Source organism: Sciurus carolinensis, chromosome 1, assembly GCF_902686445.1.
Source record: "Sciurus carolinensis chromosome 1, mSciCar1.2, whole genome shotgun sequence".
Lineage (NCBI taxonomy): Eukaryota > Metazoa > Chordata > Mammalia > Rodentia > Sciuridae > Sciurus > Sciurus carolinensis.
This window is the reverse complement of record NC_062213.1, coordinates 1,454,880-1,475,609: the sequence shown is the minus strand read 5'-3', so window position 1 is coordinate 1,475,609 and position 20,730 is coordinate 1,454,880. Positions and strand designations below refer to the sequence as shown.

The following is a 20,730-nucleotide window of genomic DNA, read 5'->3' as shown; positions in this document are numbered from 1 at the left end:
CGGTGTCCGCGCTTCCTGCCCGCCGCGGCCCCGCGCTGCCCTCGCTGTCTTCTCCGCGGCCCGCTCCCAGCGTGGCTGCCCACTCGCTCGCCCCGGGAGGCCGGGCTGCCAGCGCTCCCCAGGACCCGCCGGCCCAGGCGCCAACGCGTGGGGACGCCGCGGTGCCGGCGACGGCCCGGCCGCAGACCCGCCCACCGGCGCGGGCGCAGGGAGGCGCCGCCGCGGTTCCCACGGCAACCGGCCAACAGGTCGCGCCCAGGGTCGCCATGTGCGCCGCGGAGGTGGACGCTCACGTAGCCCAGAGGTTCCTGCTCAAGCGGCGGCTCGGGAAGGGGGTGAGCGCGGGAGCGCGCGGGACGAGCCCGCCTGCGGGCGAGGGCGGCCCCTCGGGGGTCCGGTCCCTCGGACTCTGGCGGCTGACCCCTCCGAGGACTGGAGGGGTGTCCTTGCGCGGGTCCCCGAGCCCCTTGTGCCTCAGTTTCCTCATGGAAACGGTGATGACTAGGGACTTTCCCGCAGGCAGGTGATGGCTGGGGCCCCGAGCGGTAGGCGCAGCGATCCTAAGGTTCCACCTCTCCTGGCGCATGGCGCAGGCTTCTGGGAGGTCGGGTGCCCTTCACTTGCTGAGGGGGAAGGGCAGATCCGGCAGGGCCCAGAAGCGCAGGGGCCAGGGCCAGGGTCAGGAAGGCGTGATCCGGTATATGGGGTGCGAGGCGGAATCGCTTGTGGGGTCATGTGTATGTGTATTCGTGTTGTGAGTCGGTGTGAGCTTATGCGGCTCTTAGGTGAAGGGGACACGTCTGGACAGCGTAAACAGTATGTTCAAAGGCCCTGGGGCAAGGACTTGCTTAGCTGTTGGGTGGAAGGGAAGGAAGCAGGGGGAGGGGAACGGATTAGTGGGGTGATGAGGGATCTTGTCGCATGGGAGCTTCTGGCCACAGCCAGGACTTTGACTTACTGTTATCGGCAGTAGGAGTTGCAGTAGTCGTTTATGACTCTTTACAAGTCCCACCCTGCCTACTTTGTGGAGCACTCACCTAGGGGTGGTGCCCAGGAGTGTCAGGGGAGACTAGTTAAGAGGGCAGGGTGGTGACCCGGGGAGAAATGCTGGAAGCACAGACCAGGGTCGGGTGGCAGGGGTAGTCAGAAGGGGTGAGGTCGGGTGGATTCTGAAGATGGAGTCAACAGGTTTCCCATCTCTGGTAGCTCCTCCTGCAGCGGCAGGATCCAAAGCTCCAGGACTCCCTGTGGCCCAACTCTCCCTGACCCAGGATCCAGGGTGGGGAGGGGGCAGCCCGGGTGGGCAGGGGTGGCTGGTGGTGGGCTAGGCCTGTGCCCAGCAAGTTGAGAGTACTTTCCCTAGGCCTATGGCATTGTGTGGAAGGCAGTGGACCGGAGGACTGGTGAGGTAGTGGCCATCAAGAAAATCCTCGATGCCTTTAGGGATAAGACAGATGCCCAGGTGAGTGAGGTGCCTGGAAGCTGAACATAACTGGGAGGCCCGACCACAAGAGGCTTCCTGGTATTGCTGGCCCAGTGGGCGTTTGGGTGACAAACCTTAGCCCCTTTGGGTATCTCTGTCTCTTCCAGAGAACATTCCGGGAAATCATGCTCCTCCAGGTGAGTGGCCCAGGCTGTCCAGCCCACTTCCCTTCCTTAGGTGCAGTTCTCTCCAGAAAAGAGGGAAACCGGCCCCACTGCCCCAAGAGCACAGTCCCTGGCCTGAAATGACTTTCCACAGGAGTTTGGGGACCATCCCAACATCATCCGCCTCCTCGATGTGATCCGGGCAGAGAACGACAGGGACATTTACTTGGTCTTTGAGTTTATGGGTGAGCGAGCCTGTGATCAGCCCCCTGCCCTGCTCTGTCCTGCCCCCTGGACTGTGCCTTGTGTCCCTCTGCTGCCCAGGCTTCTGCCGTGGTTAGCACTCTCATTCTGCGTCCTGCTCCTGCAGACGTCCAGCTCCCAGGGCCTGGCGGGGAGCACCTTGGTCCTGCCCACACCGGGCTCCTGCTTTGTTTGGCGCTACTTTTAAATTTTCCCACTCATTTTATAAAACAAGGGCAACATGAAATGAAGTGCTGAAATAATTCCACAAGCCTTCAGAGCTGTGCGGACAGCGAGCAGGATGCAGGAGCACCCGAGGGCCAGGGTGGGCTCAAGTGGGGCAGGCCCGCACGTTCTCCTGGCCACGCTGACCTGCACGTCCTTCCCGCACCCCCAGACACTGACCTGAACGCTGTCATCCGGAAGGGCAGCCGGCTGGGGGACGCCCACAAGCGCTTCATCTTCTACCAGCTCCTCCAGGCCACCAGGTTCATCCACTCGGGCCATGTGATCCACCGGGATCAGAAGGTTGGCCCCTGCCGCCACCACGGGGCTCCCAGCTCCCGTCCCCGGGTGCGTCCCTGGCTCCCTCGGTCCTCAGACTACCTCTCCTCTCCAGCCGTCCAACGTGCTGCTGGACGCCAACTGCTTGGTGAAACTCTGCGACTTTGGCCTGGCCCGATCTCTGAGCAGCCTCTCCGAGGGGCCCCAGGGCCAGGCCCTAACGGAGTACGTGGCCACGCGCTGGTATCGTGCTCCAGAGGTGCTGCTGTCCTCACCCTGGTATAGTGAGAGGCCTCTCGTCCACCGCCTCCTCCCTGCAGGCCCCCGGGGCAGGCCCTCCTGTCCTGCTGGGCTCCCCCAGACCTCCGATACCCTGGCCCACCTGCAGGTTCTCACCTCTGAGCTCCCCCTCTCCCACACCCTTCCTGCCCCAGGTACACCCCTGGGGTGGACATGTGGAGCCTGGGCTGCATCCTGGGAGAGATGCTGAGAGGGCAGCCCCTGTTCCCGGGCACATCCACTCTCCATCAGCTGGAGCTGATCCTGGAGACCATCCCGCGGCCGTCTGAGGAGGGTGAGCACAGGTGGATTTCAGCCTTGGCACGTGGATGCTGAGGGTCAGAGGATGCAGCTGTGGGGAGACAGCGCTTGACCACCCAGGACTGTACAGGGAGGAGGTCAGGACAGGAGCAGCAGCCCTAGTAATGCAGCCCTGTGGATGGAGGCCCAGAGAGCAGCTGCTCGGGAATAGGGTGGGCAGCTGCTGAGACTGCGAAGGAGGCAGGACAGCCGCAGGGACCATGAGGGCCAAGTGGGGCATGAAGGGGCCAGTTGGGTCGGGACAAGGTCCTCGCCATGCTGAGGGGTGTGGGGAGCAGGGCTGAGCACTCCTGTGTGGGGTGCAGCATGAGCAGAGTGCTCAGCAGGGCACTGGGGCGCCGAGAGAAGAGGGGAGGGGCGGGAGGGGTGGGCTGTGGCAAGAGGAGTCACTCTAGAAGCCCAGGGAGGCCCTGCTCCTTCCCAGGCCGTGCTCTGCAGGGGAGAGACCGCCAGGAGGGGGCTGGGGTGTGTGAGCGCGCTGCATGCTGAGGCGAAAGGGTGTGGGGCAGGCGCACCTGTGGCATCGGGGGCTCGTGGCTAGCTTTGGGGGGCTTGAGCCCCACTGGACGGCAGAAGAGATGGTTGGCCCCAGAACCTGCCGAGCTGTCCACACCACCAGCCACACCTGGTCACACCTCCTTCTGCCATGCGCCCCCCCCCCCAGACCTCCAGTCTCTCGGCTCAGGCTACAGTGCCGTGATTCTGCACCACCTGGGATCCTGGTGAGTGGGGTGCTCAGGTGTGGGGCAGGGGAAGCTGACTCAGGAGCAAGTCGGCTTCCTGCACTTGGCACAAGGGGCCAGTTCGTGCCTGTTGTAGTCCTGGTAAGAAGGAAGAGACCCCAGCATTGGCATAGCCCTGCCAGCTGATGGTTCTGTGGGGAGAGGCCCAAGGGTCCCCTGCAGGAAGCCTGCAGGAGGTTCCCAGGACCTGGGTTGGAGACTGAAGGTGAGGCAGGGATCTCTCCCCACTGCCTGCAGGTCTGGTTTAGGGTACCCACTGCCATAAGAAAGGACCTGGACAGCAGGCAGATCTGGGGAGGGGGTCCTGGGTGGGGGCCCTGGAGAAGAGACAACAGGCAACTGCCCGCAGGCCACAGCAGACACTGGATGCCCTCCTGCCACCGGACACCCCCCCAGATGCCCTGGACCTCCTCAGGAGACTCCTGGTGTTTGCCCCCAACAAGCGGCTCAGTGCAGCCCAGGCCCTGCAGCACCCCTATGTGCAGAGGTAGGGTGTGGAGAAGGCAGGCCCAGGAGGCCCAGCCCCAGGTGCCAGGTGGAGTGCACGGAGCTCCGGGCTCCCCCCTGCGGTCTGGGTCTCACATGTCCTGCACCGGCCTCTTTGGCCTGGAAGGTTCCACTGCCCCAGCCATGACTGGACGCGAGACGTGCAGGTGCAGCTCCCGGTGCTGGAAGACCAGCTGTCTGCACCCGAGTATCGCAGTCTCCTCTACCAGGTGCCCGGGCCTCCACTCCCTACCTGTGCACCCTGGAGCCCCCTGCCTCAGGGACACCCAGTGCTCCCATGCCCGTGCCACACACCTCTGAACACCCCTTCCCTCCCACAGATGATCCTGGAGAGAAGGGGCAGCAGTCATCAGCCAAGAGATGTGGACTTGGGGAGCCCTGCCTCGGGGCCAGAGTCCAGGGCCTCCCGGGCTCGGGGGCACCTGCTTGTTCCCAGAGCTGTCCTCCAGCTCAGCTCCCGGACCCCTGTGAGGAACCCTGGTCCCAGGCCTCGGACTAGCCCTGACTGTGACCCCAAGCATGGTGTGTGAACGTGGGGCAGGACTCCTGGCCCCTGCTGTGTGGGACCACCAATGTGCAGACAGGATCTGACCCTGTGGTTGATCTCCCAACCCCACAGAAGCCTCTGGTGCAGCCAGGGATATTCCTAGACAGAGCTTGGCACCCCAGCTCCAACCTCTGCCCCCAGGAAGGGGGGAAAGGCCCCCTGGGACTAAGGCAGAGCCCCCCTGTGCACCTCCAGGGGTAAGTCATGGTGGGTGGGCACGGGAGGAGCCTCCCGCAGCGCCCCTCAGTGACCCTGTGACGCACCCCTTCCCAGGTCAACCCTGGCTTGAGAGGCATGGCACCCTCCCTGACTTTGCAGGCTGCAGCCCAGGCCACAAACCAGATCCTGATCCGCAGTGACCGGGCCAGGAACAGTGGGCCGAGGGCAGCAGGTGGGAGACAGGTGAGCCTGGCAGTCCTTCCCAGAGGACTGTGTGCCCACTCACGCCCCTCAGGGCTTCCCTGCACCCTGCGTCCTCTGATGACCCTCCCCTGTGGACAGGTCTCACCCCGGCTTGCCCGGGAGGTTCCAGAGCCCCGGCCAGGCCGCAGGATGTTTGGCACCTTGGCCTTGCAAGGGGCCCAGGGTGCTGCCAGGGCTGCTCTTGGGGGCTACTCTCAGGCCTACGGGACAGTGCGCCGGTCTGCGCTGGGCCGCCTGCCCTTGCTCCCTGGACCCCATGCATGAGCACATGACTGGCCACACCCCTGGCCACCCTGCCACAACAGTGCTCCACCTCCTCCCTTTGCTGGGAGCTTCTCTTGGCCTCTCGGGGGGTGGGGGGCAGCTCCCCCAACCCGTGACTTCCTTGAATAAAGTCATGCTGTGCCAGCCCAACTCTGGTGTGGGCTTCCTCCTAGACCCGCCCCCTTCGGACACTCCAGCCCTTTCCTGGATCCCTTCTGAGGACCCGGCCGCCCTGTGCTGAGATCTCCACCCCACCTCTAGGACAGGACTGCTCCTCCTGGTACACAGTCACCCTGTGGTTCCTGCCCACCCAGCATCCCTCCCAGGGCTTCCCCCTAGAACAAACAGCACCACCCCTGACCTGTGAGGGTGACTTGGAGCCAGCTTCTGATCCACAGTCCAAAGTGCCCTGGTGCCCGCCTCTTGACTCTCTGAGCACCATCAGTGCCCAGACAGGCTGCCCCAAGGTCCAGGCTCCCCCAGCATGGTTCTGTGGGACAGGGACTTGCGGACCGTGTCTTTCTAGGTACAAAACACCCCATGACTGCAACACTGAGCCACAGAGGAAAGTGGTGTCTCTTCCCCATTCCCCAACCTATTGACTGCAGTCTGTGCCCCACCAACACCGTGGCTCATGGTGTGTCTCTGGGTCTTGTTGGGCTCAAGGCTACTTTCTCTGGTCACCACCAAGGAGCCTGGTGTGAGCCCAGGCCAGCAGTGTGAGGGCTGAAGCCTGAAAGGGCTCAGTGGGTGTCCAGTGCTCCATGTCCACCAGACCCTGGGCTGGCAGAGCACAGGGAGGCCACTTCCCCATGCAGGGCTGGCAGAGCTCCCAGCTAAATTGACTGGCTCTGTGAAAGGAGATGGGTAGGAAGGACAAGGCCTGGGCAGGGGAGCCAGCAGGGGGAGGGAGCCGGCTCTGCCAAGGGTGCTGGCCTGGCTACAAGATGGGGCAGCAGAGACAGCGGGCTCGGTGAGTGTGGGGGCAGAGGGAGGGCAGGGGGCTGGCTCTGGCAGGGCAGCAAGCCCGTCATCAGCCGAGTGGTTGGTTGCCTCAGTGGGTGGGAGCGTTTCAGGAGCCTCGGGCATAGCCCAGAGTGAGAAGAGCAGGCCGCAGGGTGAAGGCCACCGAGGGGCCTGTGAGGTCAGGGAACTGGGCACTAGGGCAAGGACAGCTGTCAGGACAGGAGCTGCCCGGTGAGCAGGCAGCCAGGGGCCCTGATGAGTGCTCCCAGAGGGCCCAGGGGTGACGTGCAAGGGCCGGGGGAAGACGCAGGCAAGGTCTGGAGACACGGGTGGGGACGTGTGGCAGTGTCCACAGGGAGACTAGGAAAGCCGCGAGGCTAGTGGCTGCAATATGTGATTGGGAGTTGGGCACGTTTGTGGGTGTTGTGGAGTATCTTGTGCATTGTTTTGTCGGTGTCAGGATGTGCAACGCCATGTTCCAGGTGTCTGATTCAACAAGCTATTGAGTACAGACAGGAGGCTGGGAGGGCCCTGGGCTGTGCTGCCAACTTCTGGCCTCCACATGCAGATGCTCCTCCTTCAGGGGAAGGAGCCCGTTCACTCCAAACAGTGACACACCAGGAAACCAGGCACCAACACAAGCACAAGGCCATGAAGTGCTTGAACGCTCCTGGCTCGTGGCCATCTCTCCCTCCAGACTGGAAGTCCCTGCTGTCATCCTTCCAGAGCAGTGACCCCTGTCAGGGGACCAAACAGTAATCTGTCAAGAGTCAAAGTAAGGGGTCTGCCAAGTCTCCCTCCTCTAGCTGTTGAAGTCAGAACCGTCACCTCATATCCTTTCCCTATTGGGGCTTCTTATATTAAAATGCAATTTATTCATATACACACACACACACACACACACACACGAAAAGAACACAGAAACACAAATTTCACAACACTAGCCCCTAATAGTGGGGGCTTTTCTAATCATTTGGTGGTAAAACATGTCATTCCCAATCAGTTAAAATTATTTAATGGAGCTGGGCACAGCTTTAATCCCAGTGGCTCAGGAGGCTGAGGTGGGAGGATCGAGAGTTCAAAGCCAGCCTCAAGGGGCTGGGGATATAGCTCAGTTGGTAGAGTGCTTGCCTCACAAGCACAAGGCCCTGGGTTCAAATTTAAAAGGACTGAGGTTGTGGCTCAGTGGTAAAGTACCCCTGGGTTCAATTCCTGGTACCCCCAAAAAACAAATTAATGGAGATGGAAAAAGACAGAAGAATGGTGACCTGGAGGGTCTTGGGCAGATTCTGCAAGTTGGTGATGAAACAGGAAAGGACCAAGGCCAGGGTGCCTGCTGGGCACCCGCAGGGCAAGGGTCACGCCACGCAGGGATGCCTAGGAGCCATGCCCTGGGGAAGGTGGCTGGGCTCAGGCCCACCACACGCTGCCTGCTGCCTCGCCTGGAGGACCAGCACTCCACATCCTGCCCTCGGGGTGGGGTGCCTGTTTGGGGGACACTTAGTGAGACTGGCTTCAGGGTGTCAGTCCAGACTCTTTATTATGTCGATGAGCCCAGGGCTCCCCTCTAACGCCTCCCCACACCTCCCAGGGCTGTGCTGTAGGAAGGGCAGACTTGGCAGGGCAGCCCCTCTGGGGTCCCCTGCATCCCTCCTTCCCAGAAGCCTACCCTGTCACCCCAAGAGGAGCTTCCTTTGGGTCCTACAACACTGTCTGCAACCAGTCCTGCCTCCCCCAGAGCAAGAGGATGGACACCAAGAAGGTGCCCTGAGGCAGCGAGGAGATGGGGCCCGAGCAGGGAAGTGAGCCCTGGCGAAGGACAGGAGAGAGGCAGGTGTGGAGTGGGCTGCAGCAGATTCAGAAGTCTGAGAAGGGTACCCTGAAAACGGAATCCCTGAGGAGACAAAAGGCCCCAAGAGAGGGGGATCAGAGACACACAGTGTCAGGTCCCTGAAAGCAGGACAGAGGCACAGAGAAAGATCCCTGAGGCGAGTGAAGGTCCGAGGAGACGGTGGAGGCAGGAGGGAGAACTGTGAACACAGGCGCCTGGCTGAGGACTGAAAGCCCAGGGAGGAGAGTGGGGGAGAGGCAGGCAGCTACCGGGGAGCCCCACGTACAGCTGAGCTCCAGCGGGTCCAGTCCACCCAGCCCCTCAGCTGCTCTGGTGTAAGGGATGCTGGTCGCCTCTCAAACACAGGGCCACGGAGCTCCCTGCCCAGCGGGCGCAGGGTGGCAGTGACGCAGCACCCTGGGCTGGGCTGCTGGGCCACTCACTTTTTGCCTTTGAGTGTACCCAGGATCTTGGGCATGAACTTGCCCACCTTGCTGTCTCTGGTGTCCTCCTCTGCCAGGTCATCCCCTGCCCCAGAACCACCGGCTTCTTCCTTTTTGCAGAAGACCTCGAAGCGGCTGTAGACACGCTTCTCCTTGCGCATGCTCTCCATGCGGCGCAGCAGGCGGTCCCGTTCCTCTGCACTTGCAGGCAGTGTGCGGCTCAGCCGTCCTTGCGTACCCAGACTGTCCGATCGGAAGATGGCCGAACACTTGTCCTTGTCGGACATGTCTGGGGCCAGGCCTCCAGCAGCTGGCGAGTGGCCCAGCTCAGGGCTGCTGTGGGCCGGGCCCGGGCCTGGAGCTCCACGGTGCTTCTGACCATGGGCGCTGATCTGCTCCAGAATGGCCTTTGTGTCATCTCGTAGGTTGCTGCTGTATAAGGCATTGGCCGTGGCTGAAGACAGCCGTGCCCTTGGACCCCGCTCGTCCCCTGCAGCAGCCTCTGTGCTATCACCTCGGCCCAGAGATGGCCGCCGGGGACTCTCTGGCTGCCCATTCTCCTGTGGCACTGGGAAGCTGCCCTCTTCCTCCCCACGACGCTCACTCTTGGGGCTCAGCAGCTGCCTGAGACGCAGGGAGCCTTTGCGCAGGACTTCCATAGGGCCTCCGGCCACCTCCTCGGTGCTCCCAACCTTAGGAGACTCAGTAGACAAGGCAAGGGTGAGACTGCCCCTGCGCTCAGGCACAGGGGGCACTGGGCTGCCCCTGCGCTCAGGCACAGGGGGCACTGGGCTACCCCTGCGTTCTGGATAGGTCGAGGTGGGGCTCCCCTTCTGTTCAATAAATCCTGGAGTTGGACTGCCTCTCCGATTGGATAACCCTGGCGTGGGGCTCCCCTTTTGCTCTGGGTAGGCCGAGGTGGGGCTCCCTTTTGGCTCAGAAAGGGGCACCTGGTGTGCAGCAGGCCCTTCTGGAGAGGGGCTGTCCCGCCTCTGCGGAGAGCTGGAGTGGCCCTGGGCAGAGAGGAAACGGGAGGGCAAGCGGTCAGCGCCACTCCGCCCCAGCGTGTCAAGAAGCTGTGCAGCAGTGAGTGAAGCGGCTCCAGGCTGCCGCTCTGCTTCCTGGTGTAGCCTTTGGGCAAAGGAATCACGCAAGTCAAGCAGGCAGCTCTCCAGGCTGCGGTGCTCACTCCCTGCTGCGCCTGGTGGTGCTGTCACCTCTTCCCGCCAGGCTTGGGACATGACAGCTTTGCTGTGGCTGGAGACAGTGACCGCACCTCCCCCAGCACTTGGGTCACGGGCTGGACCCTTGTATTTCTCCAGCAGCTCGGCCACTTTAGCAGAGGCGGTGGAGCGCATGGCCTCTCCACTGGGCCCCAGCGTCTCGCTGACTGTTTGCTCCTTGTGCAGCAACTGCACCTTCTCAGTGGTGGCAGTTGTGGCACCTCCAGAGCCTTCAGCCTGCGCCTGCGCGAAGATAAGTGAGGAGCGCAGCCTGGAGCTGCGCTGGATGAGCGGGTTTAGGCGTGAGCGGAAGGAATCCTGCTTGACCAGGCCTGCTTCCTCTGTGCCCTCACGCTCTGAGCTCTCGCCGCCACCACTGCCCGAGCCTGGCCACAAGCCCTTGCCTGGCAAGGCCGCAGGGACACGGAAGGGCGCCCGGCTCCCAGGAGCCAGCACGTCGTCTTCGTAGACGTCGGCTTCCATGGGCGTGGGCAGGCCCTCCTCACCCACGTCCTCCTGGCCTCCGCCGAGGTAAGAGGCGAGGCGCCAGAGTCGCAGCCCGGCTCGCCCCTCAGGCCCGGCCCTGCGCTCGGGCTCTGCCTCCGGAGCGGTGTCCGGGCCTTGCCTCGCCACCGCTTGGCACGGGAAACGCTGGCCCAGGTTGGCGCGCGGGGCCCCGCCGGGTTCCAGGCCACCAGGGCCAGGCCCGAAGACGGGGTCTGAGCCGTGGCGCACCTCGCGCGAGGCGCTGGAAGGCACATATTCCAGCCGCTGCTGCACATCCGGGCCGAGCTCAGGGAAGCGCGGCCCGCCGCCCAGCGCCAAGTCCTCTGGGTCAGCAAAGCCGGGGCGGCCACCGCGAAGCTTCTCGAACAGGCCCTGCGGGCGCGTGGGTGCAAACTGGGGATCCCACTGGTACTGCTGCTGGTAGAGCTGGTCACGGTGGAAGTGGCTGGTCTGGAAACGGAAGTCGTCCCCGTGACTGAGGAACGTCTGTCGGGACACCTGCCGCGCAGCCGCGAAATTCTCCACAGCGCCTGCGCCGTCAGCAGCTGCGTAGCTGTGTCGCTTGAAGGCGTCCATCTCCAGGTGTCGCGCCTGGAAGAAGCCCCGCGGGCCCCCGAACTCCCCGCTGGGCCCTACCTCTGTGTCCAGCCGCCGTGACAGTGGCCGCATCCCTGCGTGCGGCTCCAGGGCGCCCCCCGGCATCCGGGGCAGCTCTTCTCTGCGGAAGGCCGAAAGGAAGTGGCGATCTGGGTCCACGAAGGAGGGGAAACCCAGGCCTTCTTCCCGGGGCGGAGGGAACATCAGGTGTGGCCGTTTAGGGAAGGAGAAAGGGGTTGGCGCCCCAGGGATGCCCACCAGAGGCCCAGCCCCGGAGTATGGAGCCAGGGCGTAGGTGTCCATGCGCGCCAGCGCCCCAGCTGAGGGCACCAAGGGCTCGGACTGTGCGAAGAGGATGCGGAACTCTTCATCGAAGCTGGAGACCAGCTCTCCTTGGAACACGTGTGCCAGGCTGCGGTGGATCTTTTCGAAGGACCACATGAAGCTGTGGGTGGGTTGAGGTCAGAGTCAAGGGGATGGACTGGGACTGCAGTGGCCTACAGCACCAGGTGGGACAGGCAGAGTCCCAGAGTCCCTGGGTGAGGCCAGACTGTCAGGGTCTACAGAAAGAGTGCTCCTGGAGAGGAGGGGCTGGGGCACCCAGGGAGGCACCAGAGATGGGAGGGGTAGGGACTGAGACACCCAGCTGGGCACACCTGTAGCTTCCGCTCATCACCACGGCACAGTCTACTAGCAGGAACTTCTCTTTCACGTGGCCCTTGAAAGACTTCCCAGTGCGGCAATAATAGGTGGGGCCAGCCACAGTGCGCACACGCAGGAACTGGGGAGGGAGGGGAGTCAGGTCTTTGCCAGGGTCTTTTCCAGTCCACCCCACCTGCCCACTCACTCACGTCTACGTGGTGCAGGTTGACTCGGCACTTTTCCGCCGTGTCCAGGAAGTGCTGTGCATTCATCTCATCCAGCAGTATGTAGACGGGGACTCGGCGTGCAGCAGCCTCCAGCACTTCGCTGAGCAAGTCCACATCAGTGAACATGTCCATCACCACGGCCACCACCTGCAAGTTGCCAAGTCAGGAGGGAGGTGGAACCTGTTGTACTCACCCCTTTCTCCAACCTACCCAAGGGGAAGGGAGGTCTGTGGACCATCTGCACCACCTTCCCCCAGCAGCCATGTCTGGCAAGGTGGGTCAGGAGGAAGGGACCTGACACAGGGGTCATGGGGCTGCTGGCAGAGTGGGTGGCCCACGTGGCAGCACAGGTAGGCACAGGCCTGCATACTGCTGGATTCAAGGGGAGCCCCTGCAATCTCCTCTGCCCCGCCCCCAGGCCAGGTGTCAGAGCAGAGGTCCAGGCTTCAGGTCTGTTCTCACGAAGGGGAACATGCCCTGGGATGGGGGCAGAATAGGGGTCTTTAGCAGCTGACCCTGGTTTAACAGGCCACCTCTGCTGTTTGCCAACTGCTTGGGAGTTGGAGGACGCTTTCAGCTGGCCAAGGCCTACCAGGCAGGTCTAGAGAGAATTTTTGGAACAAATTCATGCTGGCAGAGAACCAACATCCCAGAGTCCCTGGGTTTTGGGCACTGACCATAACCACAGGCAAGCCACCCTGTGCAGAGCCTGTATTGGCCCAGCCCTCAGTGACCCCGGAAGAACTCTGTCAGGGAGCCCCTGCTGCAGCTGGAGGCTGGAGGCATGGCTGGCCAGCCCTGGCCTCACCTCTGTGCTGGTCCTGCTTGAATTGTCCATCACCCCTTCTCTCCTGCTCACGTTCCTAGGTCCAGCTCAGGCCACCCTTCCCCACTGCCTACAGACTGCAATAGCGCACCTGCTGGGCAGAGCGGATCATCCTGCGAGCTTCATCCTTGATGCTGGGGCTGTCAGGTGGCGGTGGCTGCACCAGCGTGGTGACCTCAGTGCCCTGGAAGCCGAAGGTCAGGGGCCAGCCCAGGTCAAGCTCAGGAACTGCCTGGTCTGAGTTCACTGGCCAGTATGTGCCTGAGGAGCCATCCATATCCACATCAGGAGGGCTGCCTTCAGGGGGCTCCCGGGCAGCATGCTGCGGGGGCTGTAGGTGGCGGTTCACATGCTCTAGCTCTTCAGGACACAGGAAGTCGGGTGCCCCCTCTGTAGCCAGGAAGCGGTTGTAGGCTTCTGGCCCACCCTCAGCCAACGCATCCACTGCCAGGCGGTAGTACTCTTTGTAGTGAGGTGGCAGGTACCCAGGTGCCAGTGGGTTGTCCCCCTGTGAGGAACTCTGGGAGCGACGAGCCATGTTTGGGCCAGGAGCCTAGAGAGGCAGGGAAGACACCTTAACTAGGGGCAGGGGCCCTGGGGCCCACTCCTTTACCCTCATACAGGGCTGCCTGAGACCTCAGTGGACTGGAGTTCAGCCCACACTTGGAGGCCTTCCATGGCCCAGCTAGGATCAGAGAAGGCTCCCCAGGCCTAGGATGCCCCCTAGTTGGAAGGACATCAGCAGTGCTGGGCAGGTCACAGGGATCCCAGTCCTGTTCTTCTGGCCTCACTGGTAGGGGTCCTGCTCTCGTGAGCCCTTTCCCCATAAAAATAGATTCAAAACAGTTTGATGGTTAATTCAAAGACAAACAGTCCTCGCGGGCTCATGGTTCACACGCTCACTTCCTATGCTATGGTCCCCAGAACCATGCCTGCGGGTTGGGTTGGTGGTGCACCTGCTCCCTGGGAGGCCCTGGACCAGCTGGTCGCCTCCACCATACAGCACAGCCAGGACAGGTGACAGTACACACCAGGCGTGACTTCATCCTGGGATCCACAGCCCTCGGCCACACCCACTGGTCACGGTCACACCTCTCCCATCTGGGACTCCTACAACTCCTCCATTGACCTCCCAGCCCTCTGACCCCTCGATTCTGTTCCTGTCTGCCAGCACCCCACCTGTTGCCACGCTCCCATCTTGGATAGAAACCTCCCTGGGCCACAGCCCTCTGCTGTAGGGCCTGTGCTGCATACCCTCCTGAAGCTGGCTCCCCAGTTGCTCAGTCCTGTCCTTGCCTAGCCCAGCCCCACAGCAGCAGGGACCTTCCAAGTCCCTGGGTCATTGCCTTCCTCCTGCTGCACTGAGAACTACACCAGAGCCTTTTTTACCCCCCACCCCCATGGTGCTGGCCTCTGCAGGATGCTGTCCAGCATGACTGCTGAGTGCAGACGGTGGCCTCTTGGTGTGACAGAGCACCCAGGAACTGCTCTCCCCATCCCCACTGCGCCTCAGTTTTGGGATGGGGTAGACCCCTACTCTGCTGAGCACACAGGTTGCTGGATGCTGGTCCCAAGTGGGGAAGTGGCTCTGCCCAGAGGGAAGAGTGTGCCCCAAGGTATGACTGGGAGTGCGGACAGGGTGGGGCACCAGCCTTGGCTACTCTGGGTTGGAAGACATATCTGCCTGAGAACGCTGGGGTCAGGCTCCGCTGTGTATCCCAGGGGTCTGTGCCACCTGCCTGTCCTGGGAGGTGACATGTCAACTGAAGACAGAACATGACACAGCTGGAGGTGAGGACACGCCTATGTAACTGCCAGAGAATGCCACCTGGTCCACTTGTTCCAGGAAAAACTGCTCTTCTTTTTGGGGGCACAGCCCTGACCACAGGGGGTTTCCCTTCACACCTGATATGCAGGGTGGGGCACACAGCTATCATGGTACAGGAGCAAATCCAGCAGCCCACCTGTGGGGAGTGCTCGACTGCCTGCCAGGTCGTACTGCATCAGAACACTGTGGCAGGGTCAACAAATACCATTACCTGGTCTGGCTGTACCTGGGCAGTATCTGACCACACAGGTCTAGAGGCACTGGCCTGCTATTTGAGGGGGGCATGGGGAAGACATGCTGGAAGGGACACTACTGTCCCTTCAGATTTCACTGGGGAAGGGAACAGAACCATCATCCAGGTTGTGGGCTGTCCAATCTGTGACCTCTGTGGTAAGAAGCCTTCCCACAGGCACTATGGTTAGGAGTCCCAGTGTTGAGTGGCGACCACCCTTGGGGGCTGGCCTCACAGTGGAGGCTCACAGCCTTAACCCTTGCCTGTTTCTTTGAAGGGCACATTCCCCTGGACTATGGACTGGGAAATGACCACTCCCCATTCCACAGTGAAACCTCAATGGCCTGCTTTTCCACATTTGCCTACCCAACAGGGCCTTGAGGGCCTGAGGAAGGGGCCTAGCCCACCCAGACCAATGACTCAGCAGGAATCCTCTGTGGCTGACCTCTGATCTGAAGCCAGAAAGAGTTTCAAAGGCCCTCACCTCCACTTCAAAGACCAGATCCTTCCTACCTGGGCAGGAAGGGAGATCCCATGGGAAGGATCTGGGGCTTCTACACAAAGCAGGATAACCAGTGGCCAAGGACTGAGGCAAGGGAAGGGGCAGGATCAGGAAGACAGGAGGTGGACCTTGGCTGGATGGGTTCACAAACCGGAAGTCGAAGAGTTATAGCTTGTGGAGTGGGCACAGCAAGGCCTAAGGGTGTTAATGTACCCCAGGAAGTTAGGGGCTGCCCAGACCTGGTGCCCCATCTGCCCACTCCAGTCCAGGAACGTGGGCTCAAGGGGCACAGGCCTACAGCTCTACCTGCCCAGTGGAAGACCCCAGTCCATGGCAGCCTTGGAGGAGCGCTCCCAGGGAAGAAGACAGGCCGTGCCTTGCACCTCCCCACGCTCCACATAGGCCTCGAAGGCGGGAGCGGGCCCGGACCCTTTCGCTTGGGCTCCTCCTGGGCCGGCGTCGTACGGGGTACCCTCGCCCAGGAGCCTAGAGGGCGCCCCGGCCCTCTGTCCCCCGCCAGGGCCCGCAGGCCCGGCCCCGCGCACGCGGCCGCGCACACTGCACCGGCCCAGGTGAGGGCGCGCAGAGCCCTGAACGCCTCTTCGGCGCGCCGCGCCCGCCCGCTCCGGCCCGCGAGGGGGTCCTACCCTACCTGGCCAGGTGTGCGGGGTCTCGGCACAGGGGCAGCAGGAGCCGACCGCCGCCCAGCGGCCTCGCGGTCCGGTCGGTCCGGCAGCCACTCCCCGGCGCGCCCGCCCGGCCTGATTCACGCGCCCGCCCCCGCCCCGCCCGCGCTCCTGCCTCCTGCCTGCCCGGGCAGCACCTGGGCGGGGCGGCTCCGCCCGCGGCGCGCCCGCATTCCTGCGCCCGCCGCGCCGGACCCCCGCCCGACCCCCGCCCGGCCGAGCCCGGCGCCCCCCGCCCCGCCCGCCCGGCCCCGAGCCGCGCCCGGGCCCGGAGGGCGCCGCCCGAGGCCGCCGGGCGCCTACTCCGAGGAGCCCGAGCCCTCCGGCGCCCATCTGTGAGCCCCAGGCTCCAGCCCCTACTTCTGACCCTTGACCCCCGCCCCGGAAGTCCCGGTGACTCGGAAGTTCCGGCTCGGTCGCTAGGAAACTGGCGGACCCGACGCGGGGGGCGGGGCTCCTGGCCTGGGGCTTTGGGAGAGGCAGGTGAGGCAGGTGAGGCTGGTGAGGCCGCGGGGGCGGCGCCCGACCCGGGGACCCTGCGCACACGGGGCGCCCCCTCCACTCGGGACACCCCTCGCACCCGACCTTCCCCAGACAAAGCCCTGCAATCACTCCTCACGCCCGCGGGACCCCACAGCCAGTAAGACCACACAGGCGGGGCGTTCCTGCCTCCTACTCCCCAGGCACAGTGCATGTCGAAACGTGTAGCAGACCCTGCGCACATGAGACCCTGCACGCATATTGGGGCCGGCCCCCTTGCACTCTGGCCCCTCAAGTACAGGAGACCCCTCATGTGCCTACAAGCACCCCAAACCCCACACATGCTGACCACCCACCAGGACTATGTACCACACCCCTCCTACACGTGTAGGGGACCCACCCCACACATTAACCGGACCTCATAATGACGGACCTGCATGCAGGCGCACACTGATTCAGAAAGCACAGGAACTTCCCCTCACATGTACTTGACCCTACATGTACACACCAAGAGTCCCTCATGTACCGGGGACCCTCTAAGTACCCACCCTCCACACAGAATGGGGAACGCATACCACCCCTGGCTTGCTCTTGGGACCCTAGTCTCCCTCAGGCCCTCCTGCAGGGCCCTCCTCACTTGGGCCCTGCCCTGTGTTGGGTCATCATCTGTCCTACACTCCCACCCCCAGGGCTCACTCCCTGGCACCCTGCTTGAGCCCTTTCTGCCTGCTAACCTGTGGCCTCCTGCTTTTTGTCCCTCTAGTCATGGTTCTGTTTTCAGGGCCACCCCCGGTTTCCCACCACCCCACTGGTGCCAGTGTGGTGAGAACTCTTGTGGGGGTCAGACACGAGTGTGGGCAATGGCGCTGCATGTGTTTCTTGTGTGTGAGGCATGGGGAGGGTGTGAACCCCAAGGCAAGGAGGCCTCCCAGGGAATGAGTCTGGGGCGAGCCTCGTGAACTGAGGGGCAGGGGTCACTTTCAGGACCTAACCACAGCATCTGCATCTGTGGAGGCCAGAATGAGAAGGGGCCTAAGGGCGGGAGGCCCGGCTCAGAGCAGGCCTGGTTCTAGGGTAGTGGAAAGCACCAGGGCTGGGCGGAGGGGCCCTCTCAGACAAGCTCATTAGGCAGCCCAGTGGTTTGGTCCAGGGAGATGGATGCTGGCCTAGACCCTGGGGTCCTGGCAGGACAGGCTGAGCCAGGGGCAGAGGTCAGGCACATGGCGGTGAGCGGGATGTGCTCCTGCCACACATCCCTGCTCAAGCTACTGGGAATATACTTCAGTAAGCAGCGGGCAGGGAAGTGTGCTGGGAGTGTCCATGTTCCTGCCGACTGTCCCCAGGCCCATGCAGTGTGTGGTGCTGTTTCTCACTACCCCTGCTTTCTGCCACTCTAAGCGTACCCTCCCTAGGCCTTTTCTTCCCATCCCCCAGGAGAATGAACAGTAAGAAAGGGGCAGCCAAAGCTGTATCAGGGAAGTGGCAGTCATCACCTCCAGGGCCCAAGCCAAGAGCTGCTGCTGGTGAGTGTACCCTTTGACCCCCAGGGCACTGCCACTCAAACACTGACTGTGACCCTGTGACCCACTGGGACCCCCTCTAAGAAGGCACTTCCCTCTAAGAGTCATATGCCGGGATCTCTGAATTGGGCTTGGGTGTGATATGCTGAGCGTTCTGAGCTCAGATGCCCACCCCAGCCCCTGGCCCTGAGCCTTGTGCCTTTGGAGCTGGGATGAGGGCTGGGCACAGTGCTGAGTCCATGCAGGTGGGAAGGGGCATGGATGGGTGAGAGGGCCCATTGTTGAAAACAGTTTTGAGCTGGGTGTGGTGGCTCAACACCTGTTAATTCCAGCTACTGGGTAGACTGAGGCAGGAGGATCGCAGCTTCAAGGCCAGACTCAGCAACTTGGTGAGACCTTGTCTCAAACAAACAAAAAGTCGGGGATGTTGCTCAAAGGTAGCGTACTCCTGGGTCCAATCCTCAGTGCCACTGAAACGAAACGGCCACTCTGAAAAGGATCAGGGCCTGGTTCCAAGCTGGGAGTTCTTCGACTGAGTTCAATAACTGCTCTCTTCCCTGCTGTGGCTTCGCTCTTAGGCACCTTCACAACCCTTCCGGGCTGGAAAGGACAGTTTGCTTGGGCTAGTCCTGCTGAGGGTCAGCAGGACCCCTATGCCCACCCCACTTCAGTGGTTCCACCCCTGCTCTAAATCCCACTCTGTCACAGCTGCCACGACCTCCCAGGGGGCGTCTCTTAGGGTCTTTGCAGCCAGGCCTGCCTGGGGTCTGTGCTTGCTGAGAGAGTACCTTATCCACCCCACATGCAGCCTTACAGCTTGATTTAGGCCTGGCCCAAGCCCCTGGACCCCAGAGAACTCCCAATTCCCAAGAGCTGGTGGGGTGGTGGTGACTCCTTCAACCCACGCCAGGTTTAGATCTAGTTACCTAAAATAGCCCCAGCAGCGTCTGAAGCAGACTCTCCTCCTGGAATGAGGATAATGGGCACGGGCACCGCGTGCTGCCTCCGTGATCTAGGCTCTGGGTACTGCACTACAGTAAACGGGGGGCGGGGCAGGCTGAGCTGAAGCTGTCCAGGAAATAGGGGCTGGGGGGAGGGGAGCATGCTCCTTAGTTCTGCTGCCTGGGCATACTGTGTGTGCCTGGGCCCTCAGCCCACTCCTCAGCCTGCCCACTGCCCAGGCTCCCTGACCCAGGATGCCTGGGTCCTCTGCAGGGACGGCTCTGTCCCTGAACAAGTACCCTCCCTTGGCAGCTTCTGCCCACTAAGCACTGGGCAGCTGCAGTGGGCTTGCTGTTTTTGATCTTGGCAGTGCCCTGTGCAGCCCTGCCAGCTTCCTTTGGCAGATGTGAACACAGCCCACAGAACTCCTGCAGCCAACCTGGCCTCGGGCCCTCCCACATCTGTCAGATGCCTGAGTGACCACCATGCCCACAGGCTGTCCTGAGCGCCCCCCCCCAGGCCCTCCCCAGGCCTTACCTGGCCGTGAGTCTGCAGTGCCTCTAGACCCTCACTCCGGAGCTGCTCCAAGGCCACAGCCAGCTGCAGCCCCTCCATGTGCACCCAGGCCTGCTGCTCCTGCAGCTGCTGCAGCCACAGCTGCTCCTCCTGCAGCTGCTGCAGCCACAGCTGTTCCTCCTGCCACAGCTGCATCTGCAGCTGGACCTGCCGTCTCCGATCCTCCAACAGCAGCTGCTCCTGGGCCAGGCACAACTGGACCTCATGGAGCCTTAGCAGTTCAGGGCCCAGGGCCGGCATGGGGCCCCCTGCTCCGTGGCCCTCCATGTGCTCAGGGAGGACCAGCACCTGCTCGGACCCCACAGCAATGGCCTGCACTGGCCTCCAGGGTGCCTGTGGCTGCTCTGTCCTGGCTGCCCTGGGGTGTCCCTGGGGAGCCAGATGGGTGCTGGTCACGTGCCCTGTAGAGGCCACCCCCGCCTGGTCCCAAGGGCCCCCTGTGGCGGGGGGCGGGGGCTCAGCCTGGGGGCCCTGCTGCTTGGCTGCCTGCGGGGCCCTGCCCGCCCTCCTGCCTCGGGTTTTTCGAGCTCGACCCCGCTTTCCAGACATGGCCCTGGATCCAGCGCCTCTTTCACCAGGTGTCTGCTCCCCGGGGCAGGCCGGCTCATCGACTGGCCACCTCAGTAGGCAGCTCAGGGCATCCAAGAGGCCACAGGGGCTGCTTGCTCCCCTGCCACGATCAGCCCTTGGCTCCTGCTGTCCCAAGTGCTTGCCCTGCCCCTTGGCCGGCACCCGCAGCACGCAGCTCCTGGCTCTGCCTGTGGGCCTCACAGGCCCACTCAGCAGGGCTGGGCCACACCAGGAGTTTATAGGGACTCGGCGGCGCGGTGGCTCGCCCAGGACGAGAAGGCTGACTAACGTGCTGACACAGGGTACAGGACTTATGGGCCACAGGCCTTGCTGGCCAGACTGGGAGGGAGACTGAGAAACCGGAGGCGGCGTAGCAGCTAGACGCAGTGCACAGTGGCGTGCCTGGTCCTGCCTGGGCGGCACCCAGCACCCCCACCCCCCTTGGCCGCGGGAAACTCAAACTTCAGCCACAGGGCCAGAAGCTGCGTCCTGGCCACACTGACCCTCAGGGCTCAAACCCTCACTGTCCATAGACCATCCCAAGTAAACCCCAGCCCACCCTGAGCCCTTTCTGGGCCTTAAACCCAGGTAGCGCACTCAGTGGTGTTCCTGTGGGGCTTGAGCTTGCCTGGGGTTCTGTGGAAGAGCAGGGCCCATTGCCCAAGCGTCCTGGTCCCCAGCTACCTGTGGGTTGGTGAGGACACTGGTTCTTCA

The 20,730-nt window shown here is 62.8% G+C and overlaps 3 protein-coding genes across 12 annotated transcripts in view; 2 read left to right on the top strand and 1 right to left on the bottom strand.

The window, feature by feature from the left end:
• Mapk15 (mitogen-activated protein kinase 15) lies at positions 1-9,244 on the top strand. Of its 4 annotated transcripts, none has more exons than XM_047558399.1 (14): positions 1-335; positions 1,364-1,462; positions 1,591-1,620; positions 1,742-1,832; positions 2,228-2,358; positions 2,450-2,613; positions 2,769-2,908; positions 3,599-3,656; positions 4,027-4,164; positions 4,291-4,393; positions 4,505-4,706; positions 4,804-4,928; positions 5,050-5,133; positions 9,084-9,244. In XM_047558399.1, the coding sequence occupies exons 1-14, from the start codon at positions 267-269 to the stop codon at positions 9,096-9,098; spliced, it is 1,449 nt and encodes a 482-aa protein (XP_047414355.1). In that variant the 5' UTR covers positions 1-266; the 3' UTR covers positions 9,099-9,244. The 4 variants fall into 4 exon arrangements, with proteins under 4 accessions (XP_047414355.1, XP_047414338.1, XP_047414347.1 ...); XM_047558382.1 differs by lacking the exon at positions 9,084-9,244 and adding an exon at positions 5,233-5,561 and having other exon boundaries at positions 3-335; XM_047558391.1 differs by having other exon boundaries at positions 9-335; positions 5,005-5,133.
• Fam83h (family with sequence similarity 83 member H) lies at positions 7,326-20,454 on the bottom strand. Of its 2 annotated transcripts, none has more exons than XM_047558228.1 (5): positions 19,408-20,454; positions 12,772-13,233; positions 11,837-12,001; positions 11,642-11,766; positions 7,326-11,430 (listed from the first exon to the last, which is right to left on the bottom strand). In XM_047558228.1, exons 1-5 carry the CDS (start codon positions 19,993-19,995, stop codon positions 8,655-8,657), a joined length of 4,116 nt encoding a protein of 1,371 aa, XP_047414184.1. In that variant the 5' UTR covers positions 19,996-20,454; the 3' UTR covers positions 7,326-8,654. The 2 variants fall into 2 exon arrangements, with proteins under 2 accessions (XP_047414184.1, XP_047414191.1); XM_047558235.1 differs by lacking the exon at positions 19,408-20,454 and adding an exon at positions 15,895-16,122.
• Iqank1 (IQ motif and ankyrin repeat containing 1) overlaps positions 16,379-20,730 on the top strand; it is a 45,717-nt gene continuing 41,365 nt past the window's right edge. For 5 of the 6 annotated variants that reach the window (XM_047558314.1, XM_047558296.1, XM_047558323.1 and 2 more), the window contains exons 1-2: positions 16,379-16,420; positions 17,843-17,931. In XM_047558314.1, the coding sequence (XP_047414270.1) occupies positions 17,847-17,931 (85 nt within the window). In that variant the 5' untranslated portion in view covers positions 16,379-16,420; positions 17,843-17,846. The remainder of the gene's footprint in view (positions 16,421-17,842; positions 17,932-20,730) is intronic. The other variant, XM_047558286.1, reaches the window with a different exon arrangement.